We start from the raw sequence: 14317 nt of genomic DNA on the forward strand, positions 1-14317 counted from the left end.
CCAATGTTGTGATTGGCACCGTTACGCGTGCTAGTGGAAACTAGGCTTTCACGCTGTTTTAAAAATTTCCGTTAGACTTAATAGAATATTTTACGTCGACGCTTACCATCGCGGTCTTTTTCCTCTAAAGCTAACCAAACTTAACGCGTTCGCGCGCGTGACACGTTACGACGTAATCACATCCTTTCAACAACAGCAACACAAATAATTCGACTATTAAGACGCGTTTAATTCTACATATGGAGAAATTGGGAATCGATAATTGGGCAATTAAAATTGTAACGATGTAAATTAAAGCGTGGGAGGTTTTAATTAGCTTCCCAAATCTGTAAAAAATTAAAATAAATCATTCGTTCCGTTGTTTAGGTGGTGGTTAACGCCTTGGTCCAAGCCATCCCAGCCATTTTCAACGTCCTCTTAGTTTGTCTTATATTTTGGCTAATTTTCTCCATCATGGGAGTTCAAATGTTTAGTGGAAAGTATTACCGATGTGTGGACCATAAAGGTGTTCGCGTCAACGCTTCGTACGTCTTAGATAAAACCTCGTGTCTGAAAGAGAATCTTTCCTGGGTAAATCCGGATATCAACTTCGATAATGTGTTGAACGCCTATCTGTCACTGTTTCAAGTGGTAAGTACGACAATTACGGCAAACCGAACCCGGAAGCGTCACTAGGGGGTGTGGAACTCCCAGGCGTTATCCCCAGAGTGGGGTGTCACGCTAAACATCATAAATATATTTATCCTCTTTTTGAAACGTGGGTATTTTTGTAAATAGACCCAATTTAGTTTTTTTTACTATTGTACGTTTGAGCGAGCAAATGTTGATAGTGTCATTACAAATACTACCGCTTAAAACTAATACTAAAACTGCCAGTACTATATCTATAACTATACTAGCTCTATATTATTCTTCTATAACCGAAATGGTTCAAACGTTATTACGTATAAATTGCTATTCATTCATTTATGGTCTGGTAAATATGGTCGAAAGGGTGACACCGCGCCTAGTGACGCCACTCCAACCCAAGCCCCTTCCCTGACACTAACGCTAATACCCGATTCGTTTGTACCGCCCAGGCGACGTTCAAGGGTTGGATAGATATTATGAACAATGCCATCGATTCTAAGGCGGTACGTACACCCGTTCTAAACGACTTAGAACGAAACCAATGTGATATTCTACACGTAATGTTTCGTTTCCGTTTCCCCGCAGAAAGACGACCAACCCGACGATGAGGTCAACATTTACATGTACCTCTACTTCGTCTTTTTCATCATATTCGGGTCTTTCTTTACCCTTAATCTGTTTATCGGAGTCATCATTGACAATTTTAACGAACAGAAGAAAAAGATAAGCATTTTTTACTTGAATTCTCTTTGGCTTTGTACGGTAGATCTTTCAAAAACAAAATATTTTCGCCCGAGGCATATATTTAATCACACGCTTTAGAATTAACCGTTAATTCTTTTTAAACTATAGGCACGATCTAATTTCTATCTTAACTTAACAAGCCTTGAAGTCTGTTTGAAAAACAAAAGCTACAAACAAATGAAGGCATACGACCCAGGGACGTCATTTCAGGATTTTTCAGGAGGGGGCAGAACTTGAGCTCCGGAAAACAGTTTTTTTAAAGGGCAAAAACACGCCAAATTAATATTTTTTGTATTTTTTTATCGAAATAGTTATTGCGTAATTACTACAAAACATTTTCTCAAGATATCCCTTGTACTTCAGCCGATTCTGAGTTGGTATTAGAAAAATTCTTTAAAAAAATTGCTCATAAAAATTCAGGGGGGGGGAATCCCCCCTTTGCCCCATCCAAATGACGTCCCTGAGCTTGGAGCTTCGAGCTTCTGGGCTTTAATCTCTGCTAGTTCTGGTACGAGGCATACGTAGCTCAACAACGAAATAGACCAAATTGAAGGCATACATTACCGTAGTAGTAGTAGTAGTACTTAGGTTTCTAAGTTTATGGTGTATATGACTAATGTGGTTTAGGGAAAAAGGATGTTAATCGAGTATTTTCAGGTCGATACTGATAAGTATAACAGGGTTCATACACACAAATATTAATGCGTATTTCCCTGTGACTTTCCATGACTTTCCGTGACCGATTGTTTGTCTCTTTTCGATGATCAAGGTTAGACTGCTCAGAGTTCACTAATCCTTATCTAGACAGTTCTGTCTAGATAATTATATCTCAAATATTAGCTAGACATTCGTTTCTTTTCTATCTTTTGTCTTTTATTCTTATAAAAGTAGATCTGAAAATATATTTCTGCTTTCTCTTTATATATTTCTTATCACAACTTAAATCTAGTTAGTTTTCTATATCTATTTCACTTTCTCTTTATACTATTAAATTTTTTCTTACGCGAAATACATATATACCGAATCGCGGTCTGCCAGGGAAGAAATAAGAAATTAGCGAAACTGTATCCGCGTAACTTCAAATTTCGGACTTTTACAAAGCACTTGTCTATAGCACCGCGAGAATGCACATTTACTTCAGAACAACCGTGGCGCAAATCTAAATTTGAAAAGAATGAAAAATTAAACCCGCGGGTCTTTTTCTCCTCGCCGCCAAAATGTCCCTCCTGAAACGACCTTTCCCCGACTGTATTTTATCAGTTCGTTTCAAATTCCTTCTACTTTTTATCTCTTCCAAATCCGGACGCATCAAAATCAACTCCCCGACACACAATCCCGTATGAACCCTGTTGATTCCTAACAAATTCAGTTTGGTTTTCTCCAACCTTTCCTTTTCCCACGAGCAATGCCTATGCCACGCTGGGGTTTATATCCCCAAAATCCCGAATAACTCCCGGAAGGACGACGAAAGGTGAAACCAGAGCAATCATGGTGAAAAAGGTGTCACGGAAGGCCTATACTAGATGTTTGATGTTGTCAAGTCTTTGTATATGGAGTCGAAAATTGCTGAGTTTAAATGTTCTACAAACAGTACCTCAGGGTTTTTGTCACGCTTAAGCCGTAAGCATTAGCGTGAAAAAACTGCGTTAGAAAAAAATCGCGCTTAATTCCGCGTAACGTACGGTACAATAACGCGATAGTTAAAAATAGGTTAATTTTTTTACATTTTCAAATTTCGCTTGATTGACGGTTCTGTTTTCATTGCACATTTTATACAAATTTGATATTGAGAAAGCATGACCCATCTTGCAATGCCAATTTTACCAAAATTTATGCTAGGTTTTTGTCCATTATAACACTCTTATAAATTCCAATCACTGATAGAAAAAAAATATCGCACACAGTTCGGGAAAAGCAACTAACAGTTATTAATTGTCTCTGATAACTATTTTTACTAGTACGAGAATGCCTGGCTCGAAATTGAAACTAAATCGCGGAAAGAATTAAAAATTTGTGTTATGGCACGTCGGTAGTTATGATTTCAGTTAATAAGGGTGTATTATTCCAAATAGGAGAGTACGTAACGTGATAACTAAGAAATATGCCAGGCTCTAGTTAAATCAATTCAACTCACTAGCATTAACATTGCTATTAAGATAATTAAGTACTTTAAAAGAATAAGCAAATGGACAGTTAAAATAAAATTAATTTAAGAAACGTGGCTTTAAAATGACAATATTCACTGGCATCGTAAAGTCGTTGGCAATCTAAATTAATTTTTGAATTATAAAGTAATTAAAAATAACATTTTTTTCTAAAAATGGCGCGACACACTTAAAAAATATCCCCTATAATTTTGCCTGCAAACGAACATCATCTAAATTCATACTGTAATTATTTTTTTCATAATTAATCCTGCTATAAATTTTATTTTTACGCCTTACGAAACCGAAAGGTCTAGTCAACCGGAGTATTTCACACTCTGATTTCTTAAATCAATTTTAATTTGACTAACCATGGGCTTTTTCAATCAAAGTAGTTAATTAATTGTATTAATTGGCATACTTTGGAGTAGATACGTTACGTATGATAGAAGCGGTTTCTTTTTGATTAATTTAGATTATTAGATAGTTTGGTTACTAATTTCTTTACGTTTGAAATCTGATTTGAGAAAAGTTTGCAATTAGAATATAAACGGCGTGGGGGCCAGCGGGGATCAGATTGGTCTAACTATTTTGTCGAATATCCACGCAGGGGGATCGCTCGAGATGTTTATGACAGAGGATCAGAAAAAGTACTACAACGCTATGAAGAAAATGGGTTCCAAGAAACCCGTGAAAGCGATCCCCAGGCCAAGGGTATCGTATTCTTCGTTCGCGAACGAGCCCGGAACACTCTTTCTAACGTTTTCTTTTCCGCGTTGCAGTTCAAGCTTCAAGCCGTCGTTTTTGACCTGACGACGAATAAAAAATTTGACATGGCGATCATGTTGTTCATTGGATTGAACATGTTGATCATGGCCATGGATCATTATAATATGACGCCTACATTCGACTTAGTCCTAGAGAGGTTAAACATCTTTTTCATCGCCATCTTTACTGCTGAGTGCGTGCTCAAAATCTTTGCTCTTCGTTGGTATTATTTCAAGGACCCTTGGAGTATGTTTGATTTCGTGGTCGTAGTGCTATCCATATTAGGTGAGTACCCGGCGAAAGGTTTGGGGCGCGCGTGCCTTGGTCTAATCTCTTTCACGTTTTTTCCTTTGCCACCTCCGTCGCGTCCGTTCCATCCGGCATCGATTCGGGGCGTTGCGGAAAATCATCCGATTTGGAAAGGTGTCGTGCTCAAGGACTTGATCGCCGCTTACTTCGTGTCTCCTACCCTGCTGAGAGTGGTCCGCGTGGTGAAAGTGGGGCGTGTCCTTCGCTTGGTGAAGGGCGCTCGAGGGATTCGGACCTTGCTCTTCGCCCTGGCCATGTCGCTGCCCGCCCTCTTCAACATTTGCCTTCTGCTGTTTCTGGTCATGTTCATTTACGCCATTTTCGGAATGTCCTTCTTCATGAACGTCAAACACTTCGCCGGCATCGACGAGAACTTCAACTTTGAGACGTTCGGCCAGTCGATGATCATCCTTTTCCAGATGTCGACGTCCGCCGGCTGGGACGGCGTGCTGGCGCCCATCATGAACGAGAAAGACTGCCTGCAGCCGGGCGAAGACCAGGAAGGCAACTGCGGCAGTCGCGGCATAGCCGTCGCCTATCTCATCTCATACCTGATTATTAGCTTTCTGATCATTATCAACATGTATATCGCCGTCATCTTGGAGAACTACAGTCAAGCCACGGAGGACGTGCAGGAGGGCTTGACCGACGACGATTACGACATGTACTACGAGATCTGGCAGAGATTTGATCCCAACGGGACGCAGTTCATCAAGTACGTGGTGCTGCCGGAGTTCCTCAATGGTTTGGAAGAACCGTTGCAAATCGAGAAACCGAACAAGTACAAAATCGTCTCGATGGACATTCCGATCTGCAAAGGTGACCTGGTGTACTGCGTGGACATTCTGGACGCTCTGACCAAAGACTTCTTCGCTCGCAAGGGCCACGTGATAGAGGAGACGGCCGAGTTGGCCGAGGTTTCGCCGCACGCGGACGTGGCGGGCTACGAGCCCATGAGCAGCACCCTCTGGCGACAGCGCGAGGAATACTGCGCCAGGGTCATCCAGCAGGCTTGGCGACGTTACAAGGGCCGACAGCGCGGCAGCGAGCCCAAGCAGCAACAGACTGCCATCGTCGTCGAAAGCGACGGACACATCACCAAAAACGGCCACAAAGTAGTGATCCATTCCAGATCCCCCAGCGTAACTAGTCGCTCCACAGACGTGTGATAAAACGCCGCGCGAGACGACCTACTTACGGCCGCTTGACTACACACACCGCTACAACCTAACCAACAAACTACTATATATATTGAAATTCTCGCGAAATGAATATATATATATAAAACCAAAAAATATATAAATATATATAAAAAATACAGCTTCAGGGGGCTCTCTCTGTACAGCGAAAAAAAAACCAATCAGCACGCTGGCAGAAACGGAATAAACAAACAAACAAAAACAAACAGAACCGCTAACAATACCCGCATCAAGTGTATATTTTTATATATTCCTTATGCCGGGGATTGAGTACTGGTATGCTTGATGCCGCGCACCCGTACTCCAAGTTGGGAAAACAAAAAATAAAGCAGCGCTATCTCTAATTGTTATTTTTCTAAAAATCATTGGTTGAATTAATTGCCTATTTACACGGAATATGTAAATATACAAAAAAAGCGAAAAATAAATAACCTCGTGTTAACTTTAGCACAGATATTATTAAAAAAGATAAAATTTCAGTCGAGAATAACTAGTTCTATTTACCAAAAAACAAATGACGGTAGTTGTTGCTTTCCTTCTAATAAGGGTGCAAAAACAAAAAAAGCATGAGAAATCTTTGGGTGCTAATAAGAATTTAAAAATAAAACGAAAATGTTTTAAACTAGGTTTGATAAAAAAAAATACGCCTGACTTAAGTTTAAAACAACTGTAAAAAATATAAATGGGTTAGGGGGGTTTAAAAAAGGTCAGATGCTTACGTTAGAAATAATATAAAAATTGCTTTTTTTACCATAATAAAAATATACATGTATATGATCCCGAAGTTAGGGATACAATTTCTTACACATATGCACAAAAAATAATTAAGAAAAAAGAAGTTCCCTATGTTACTTGTTGCTAGAAAACACGAAAATACGTTAGATATACTTCTAGGTGCGCGGGAGATCATTTAAAACAAAGATACACGCGTTCTAACGGAACGTTTAAAAATAATACTCTTGTTGAAAAAAAAATTGTTGGCTCCTGCAATTTTTAGGAGAAATTATAAAATAAGCATCGACTATTTAAAAAAGGGGGGAAATATATTGACCTTAAATAGAACATTCCCAAAGAAAAAAAATTAAATTTGTTTAATTCATAGAGCCTCATTTATACTATGAGAAGTTGCACCTTATTTATTAGGTTTAGTTTAAGTATTTGTTAATAAATTTTAAAAAGAATTTAAAAAACACTTAGTAATAAATAAAAGTGTAAAAAATGAAAAACCTAAAGGAAATAAAATAGGGCTGAATGGGAAATTTTAGTGGGTTATTAAAAAAAAAACAATTAGAGTTCCCATGTTTGAAGTTTTTAGAAAGTTTAGCTAAAAGATGGGTCAATTGTAAAGAGCGTATAACAACTTGTTGGAAAGTGCACACAACCCTATTACAAAAATTATAAAAAACAAAAACAAGTGTTTAGTCAAATTGTTTAAAAAGAATTATAAAAAACGCAAAAAAATATAAAAAATCTACTTTCATATTATATAAAAAAGAGAAATAAAAGATTGCTGCAGCGCATTGTGGGAAATTTAGGGGTTGATTGGGGGTATATATTATAAAAAAAACCATATTCGAAAAAACTACTTTTTGTTCTTAAAGAAAAATTACATCTATTTGCCAGTGGTACATAAGCAGAATATATTAAAAACTGTACTTCTGTTATAGAAGGTATTCAAAAATCTCGTGATTTAATGTGCTTTTCGCGGGTGTCTAAGAAAAAATGAGAATTATCCATGGTAATTAAACACAAAGTAAAAAAATTCAAGTTGATTTCATTAAAAATTTGTAAAAGCCGATTAAAATTATATAAAAAATATATATATAGCTTGAGGGCTGCCTAGTAAACTATAAAATATAAGAAAAAAAGCTAAATTTTTAAAAATCCAACATTGTATTCATAACGAAGAAAAAAAACGGAAACTGTAATATTTCTACACATTGCTTACTGTACAGCACTTGAAAACCAGCTTGTTGCCCCATTTTAAAACAAAACGGGAAAATTATAAAAAAATAAGCATTTGCTGGTTTAGATAACAAAAAAACGGCTTGATATTAAAAATAATTACCGTACTTAAGCTGATAATTCTATAAAATTAACAAAAAGGAATGGTATATAAGTAATCGAATGTGCGCCGCGAAGAGATTATATAAAAAACTTGAAGAAATTTTTTAATTTGTCATGTGCCTTTATAAGTTTTTTCGAAAAACAAAAAAACGCTAATATTGAGGGATGTATCATTGTAGCTTAAAAAAATGCGTAACAAAAAAATAATTCATCTTTCGATACTACATGTATCATGACGTACATAGCATTCACATTATATATAATCTATGAAAGCACAAACTATGTGATTTCAACGCTCAGGCTCTGGCGGGAAGGAGCTAAGGCTGACTTTCAACCCGAGGAGTCTTATATTATTATATAATACGCTTTTCATTTTAAGGCTCAACTATTTGCAACTAAGTTAATTTTTTGAACAAAATATTACATTACTATGCATGGCCATACTAATTTGGCAGATAATTATGAAAAGAAAAAAAACCCCCACTAACAAAAAAAATCAATCACAAAGTGTTTTTTCTAGTATTCTATTTTCTCTGAAACAAAAAAAACACAACACTAAAAAAACCTTAATTCAGTGAATAAATTGACAGCAAAATGGAAATAAAAAAATAATGAAAATTCAATAAATGTTTTCGCCATTAAATCATAGCAAAAACCATGCTATATTAGTCAAAAATCAGCAAAAATGCAAAAAGGCCAAAAACTACTAAAAAATAACTAGTGCATTCACTAGCTAATAACAAAAATATAGAAAAATCTTAGAATAAAAAAGCATTGCATTAAAATTGCGCTGCCGTAATGGAAAAAATATTATCAGACTGTTTATTAACTTATAGGTTACGTTATAAAATATTTCGACAGAAAAAAATGAAAATAAATATATAGTTAGCCAGAAACCATAGTTAACAGCGTTTTCGCCAAAAAAGGAATACTGCTATTATATAAAAGAATTTAACACAAAGACTCTGCTTCTCAAAGTACCTTGATCGCGTCACTGAACCACCTAACCAAAAAACAAGTCAGTTTCTAATCCATTACTGAAGTATGCCTTTTCAGCTTGTACTTACTTTGTAAAATGTTTTGAATTTCACAGTTTGTACCATATTACCTGTACATACATCATTGAATAAATTTTTGATAATTTATCACAATGGAAAAAGCCAAAAGCTACGAACCTCGCCTATTCGATCCAAATAACAAACGATACAAACTGCATTTTGGTACCGAAAATGGAACAGGGTGTCGCGAAAGTCTCTCACCTTCTGACAGTTTCTAAAACCATTTTGCCAAATGAGTTGGAACAAAAGATAAATTTAATGAATTTGATGAACTAAAATAAAAGCTAGAAAATGAAATATATCTTGTTGTTTAGTGCGCATGAATAGTGGCTGGGCAATTTAGTTAGTTGAAACCACCAGGGTTAGTAGGAAACACCAAGGGTTGAACATTTCTGTGAAAGTCATTGGAATAAAATCTCATGGATCGTGTCAAGATAAAGTAATAGCACACAATCATCATTAGATTTCACTGAAAAAAGGAAACAAATAAAAACCGACCTGAAATTTATCCCCTAGTGGGGTTAGCACCAAGAATGCCTTTACAAATTTCAGCGCCAAACTATGTCAAATGTGGTATTGTTCAAATGCCAGTTATATTTGGAACAACAATGGTGTTTGATTCATTCTACTTGGTCCAAATAATTGAAGGTTCTGTCCCAATAAAATAAACTATTTTACACATTTTGCCGAAAGGGTACCGATTTTAACACGTTTAGCATTTGTTTAAGACCGTATTTCAAATTAGTATTAATTAAAAAATTTTGTCATTATATTAATTTAACAATTAAAAAACTTCACTAAAATATCACTAGGAAATGTATCAAAAATCAATACCGGTACCAGTGGCGGCCGAATAGGGGTAAATGTATGTATGTGCACCACCCCTTCCCAAAGTGCACTCCCAAAAAATTTCATAAATCACATTTAAATCTATAATTTTCAATATTTTGTTAAACGAGGAACCACGAAAACCACGATAAAGAAGAAATGTTTGAACCAAGCAAATTAATCGATTTTATTTAGTGTAGGGTAAAGTAGGGTACACGACGACAGTGACGGAGCAACTGTTTGAACAATATTAACAAATGGATTTGTTATTCGAAGGATTGGTTATTTTTTGGTTAACAAAGGATACACGAAAAAATAAATATTTTCTGTCCAATACCGTAGTGTTCAGGTTACAAAAATAGAACCAAACCATTCAAAACCTCTGTTATTCTTTGGTAAGTGATACATAAAAATAACATAAGCCCAACAAAATCAAAAAAATTTAGACTTAATTGGCCGCGATTTGATTTTAAATTTTAATTGCTTCAATTGATGGTCCGATATTTATTAGCCTTTCTCCATTATTCTCAAAATGCGACAAGCTTTGTAATGATATCATACTCAATAGAATTTGCCTTTAAAAATGTGTGGTTTTTTTTTACTCGTTATGAGCGATTGCGACGGGTGGGACAATTCAGTCCGCTCGTCCATCTGATTAATCAGGTGTGAGATGTGTGTTACGGCCAGGCCAACAGGGGGATACTTGGGGATAGGGACGCGACACCCGTGACGGAAGTATGACAACCACCCGTTGGGGGATTAGTGGTCGTCCTCACACGGCCATCCACAAACTCTACCTCCCAGACGCTTGGGAATACAGGAGTACGCCACTACTCCCGGCCTTTAAAAATGTTTAATGTTTCAATAATATCCGACACATGAGCAGAAGAGGATGGCTCATACCTCAGCGTGACCTCGGTGACCTTTGACGCCCGCTTAGGTTTTCCTTTTTTGTGAAAAGTACCATACTAATAGTTATTTTTAAAGCCGATAGATGGCGATGAGCTTATTTTACGTTTTCTAGCTAGAAATTAACTTAATCGAGCATACGGAAGATATATTCTTTACAGCCTCTATGATGAGATACCAATATTTGTGGCTTAATTAATACGTACATAATCTAGTGATTAACTTTAAAGGTGGTAGTGCGCAGAAATTATTTATGTTTTTATTGTTTACTATTTTTTTATGTATAAATAAAAAATTCCTCTAACCCTTACAACAGTTTATTCATTTTTAGTTCAGAAGATTTAATGATAATACAGACTTTCCAACTGTAGGAACAGACCTATCACGAATCAAAACAAAATGGAATTGCAAATATTTTGGGCCTCCGGGTGTAATGAGGCTTTTTACAGAACCAATGTGGATATTTCCCTATCCTACAGACGGAAATTATTGAAGCAACAGACACGAATTTGGGCCACTTAATTGTTCGAATTTTGGAAATTCGGCTACAAATGACTATGTGGCCCTTTAAGCAACCTAAGTTTCAATTTCACAATTTTTGGCGAATTTCCTGACAACAAAATTCTTCACTTTTTTCTCATCATAGATACAAACAGTTGGCGACATTTTCCTCGTGCTATTTACCTATACTTAACTTTTTTATTCCTAAAATTGGTGACACTTGCGGCCTTATATGTGCTTATAAATGAAATTAAAATACAGAAATACACATTTTTATTCATTACCTCAAAGAAAGACATTTTTAGTAGATCTACTGGGTAGTATCAGCTAGGAGCAACAAACACAAGGAGAACGCGGATAGCCTTTAAACACGCTAACGAAGGGTTGTGTACGAATTTCATCGGACGAGCGTCACGAGCCCTTACGCTGAACGTTTTACAGGCGGGGGGAAGACAATTTCCGACGGCAGCAGGCGCTAAAGCGTCTAGCCAATGAAAAATATACACAAGGAAATCCACGACTTTTGACGGTTTGCGTTTTCCTTGTGTGGGGTGTTGTGTTTGTTGCTCCTAGGTATCAGTGACTAGAAAACCACTGATTATTATTAGAACAAAATTAGAGTTAGTTTCGGTTTTGAATATTAAAAAAGTTTCGCCAGAAACTAAGTTTTAGTTTCAATTACGTACAAATAATTTGGCCAAGAAGACGTTTTGGGTTTAGTTTCGTTGTGTTTTGGTCAGAAAATGTACAAATAATTGGGAATAATTTAGAGTAAATCTTAGCCAAGTTAAAAAAAAACCACACAATTGGTTTAAACCAGTCAACCCTGCTGATAAAAAAAATTATACCTAACTGGACTTGCGCTGTAATGACGAGTCAGGGTTGCCACAAAATTTTGAGATTCCAATTCCCTGTTTTCCCTGACCATTTTAAGAGATTTTCCTAGGGGTGTGCCAAATATTTGGTTAGACCAAATAATTCGATCCAATACCAAATCGAATATTCGATTCGTCGAATCGAATAGCACTTGGGAAAGTTCGCGAATATTCGTTTTTCTTGATCAAATAGTCGAATATTCGAAAAGATAGGAAAAAAGTATTTGGTAATTTCAAATAGTTTGCAAACTGGTCGAATAACCGCGGGTCTTTTTCTAATTTGTTGAGTTTCAAGGCCATCAGAGGAGAACGCTGTGAAATTTCCGAACTAGTGCTTATTTCTGGCACCTCTCTTTAGGCCACAGCGGCAAGGACCATATAAAGAGTAACTTGCACGTCCATTATTCATACCGTGTGTATTAAAACTTCTCAGCGAAAGGTACAAGCTGTTTATTCTAGCGCCTATTGGCTAGATTATTCGCGTGTTCTTTGTTATGGAATTTTCTAGAATAGCAAAGTAAAACTAAAACGTAAACCAAGTTCAAAACAAAACTAATAACTGGGAGAAAGGTTGAAGTAAGTAACTTTTTGGATTTTTCAGTTTTGAATTTTTCAGTTCACTAAATTATTGGTTTAAAATTATTATAAATTAAATAATAATTGTAATAAAAGATCTGCTCCTTCGTGTTTTACATATATTTTAATGAAGTGTTTGCAAAGCATGAAAAATATAGCAGATCCTTTGATTTTAATTGTAGTTAGTAGTTATTAAAGAATAAAAGTCGCTAGCTGACTTGGACCTGGGGTAGTTAAACTTTAAAAATGTGTATTTTAAATTTTGTTGAAAAATTTTAGTATTATAGTTTAAATTTATTATATAAAATAAAATATATATTATACATTTGGTTTAGTATTTTACTATTGCAAGTAAAATGAACAGTGATTTCAATTACTTAATTTTTTTGACAAATATGCAAACTATTTGGTTAATTCAAAACCAAATACGTAGAATTATTTGGTATTCGAAATACTATTGGGTATTTGATCAGTTAACTGGCTTAAAATTTTGCTCTAAAAATATTCGACCAAATTATTTGACGTTATAAATATTCGATTTGGTATTTGACGTGCCTTGAAAAAAAATATTTGATATTCGATTCGATCCCCAAAATGGTATTTGCACACCTCATTTTCCCTGACTTTTTAAGGCCAAAATTTTTATTTTATATTTCACTTTTATCAAAAGTTAATTAATTTAAATGGAATTATATTTCAGTAAATTGGTTATTGGAATGTTGAAAAAATTAGCCAAACTTTCAAAGAAATAAATGATAATCATAGAATTTTTCATAGATCTATAGTAAAATTACCTTCAAAAAGTGCCAAGAAAAAATTGAATAGGCCTTTCAATAAAATAAGCTACGCTTGCTGAACTTGTTTTAATGTAGCTCATTCGTCATGAAGTTCAGTTCACTTTTTGCTAAAAACCGGGCGCCTCATGTCTAGGGCTTTTCGTAATCAAACGTCACCCGTGACGCAACAGCAACATCAAAATAAGAAGGTCAATGTTACTTTATAGAAAGGCCTATTCCCGGACTTTTCCCTGAATTATTACAAATTCTTAAAATTCCCCGACTTTTTAGGTCAATTTTTAAATTCCCTGATTTCCCTGACGTGTGGCAACCCTGCATGTGACCCTTACAAGCATTTAAAGAAATTGTGTTACATTTTTCCAGTTCTTTGTACATGTAGCTTAGCGTCTTTAACCAAACGCTATTAAGCGGGCACCATGCTTACGAGAAACCACACCGTAAGTCACATCAAGAGTGTATTCAGGTGAGGTAAACAGAGAATTGGTGACCAGCCTTGTGATTCTTGGAAGAAAACCATGGCCGTTCGCCTTTCCTCGCGCTATTTGCTCTCTGTGTATGCGGGAATATCTTCAGGTCATCATTTGGTCATCGTTGTCAAAGGGCCACACCGGCGTTTGAATAAATTCAGCCCGGATTAAGCACGTGGTAGCAGATACGACCAATCATAAAACCTTGTTGAGGTTAACGGTAATAGTGAGGTTAGGGAGCTGTTGGCTCTCGTGGCATGAAGGGCTTGCCACCACCCTCCTACGCATTGTAACCCGGCCGCCTGAATTAAAGGCTTTAAAAGTCGCTTGATTACTTAGGCCTATGGTGGTGCCTTGCGTATTAGCCTAGCTGATTATGATATTCTGGAAACAAGCGCGTGAAACTGCTCCCTTTAAAATCTGTGAAAACAATGTACACTTTTTT

The 14317-nt window shown here is 36.1% G+C and overlaps 1 protein-coding gene across 19 annotated transcripts in view; it reads left to right on the forward strand.

Annotated features, from left to right (window-relative positions):
* Window positions 1–9273, forward strand: part of para (sodium voltage-gated channel paralytic) — a 123844-nt gene extending 114571 nt beyond the window's left edge. For all 19 annotated transcript variants that reach the window (XM_090163999.1, XM_090164002.1, XM_090163998.1 and 16 more), the window contains 6 exons: window positions 367–630; window positions 1080–1133; window positions 1216–1353; window positions 4128–4232; window positions 4301–4571; window positions 4710–9273. In XM_090163999.1, the coding sequence (XP_090020125.1) occupies window positions 367–630; window positions 1080–1133; window positions 1216–1353; window positions 4128–4232; window positions 4301–4571; window positions 4710–5764 (1887 nt within the window). In that variant the 3' untranslated portion in view covers window positions 5765–9273. The remainder of the gene's footprint in view (window positions 1–366; window positions 631–1079; window positions 1134–1215; window positions 1354–4127; window positions 4233–4300; window positions 4572–4709) is intronic.
* Window positions 9274–14317: the final 5044 nt, after the last annotated feature.

The sequence above is a fragment of the Leiobunum rupestre genome, chromosome 11 (assembly GCF_980474605.1).
Source record: "Leiobunum rupestre chromosome 11, qqLeiRupe1.1.hap1, whole genome shotgun sequence".
NCBI classification, from domain to species: domain Eukaryota; kingdom Metazoa; phylum Arthropoda; class Arachnida; order Opiliones; family Sclerosomatidae; genus Leiobunum; species Leiobunum rupestre.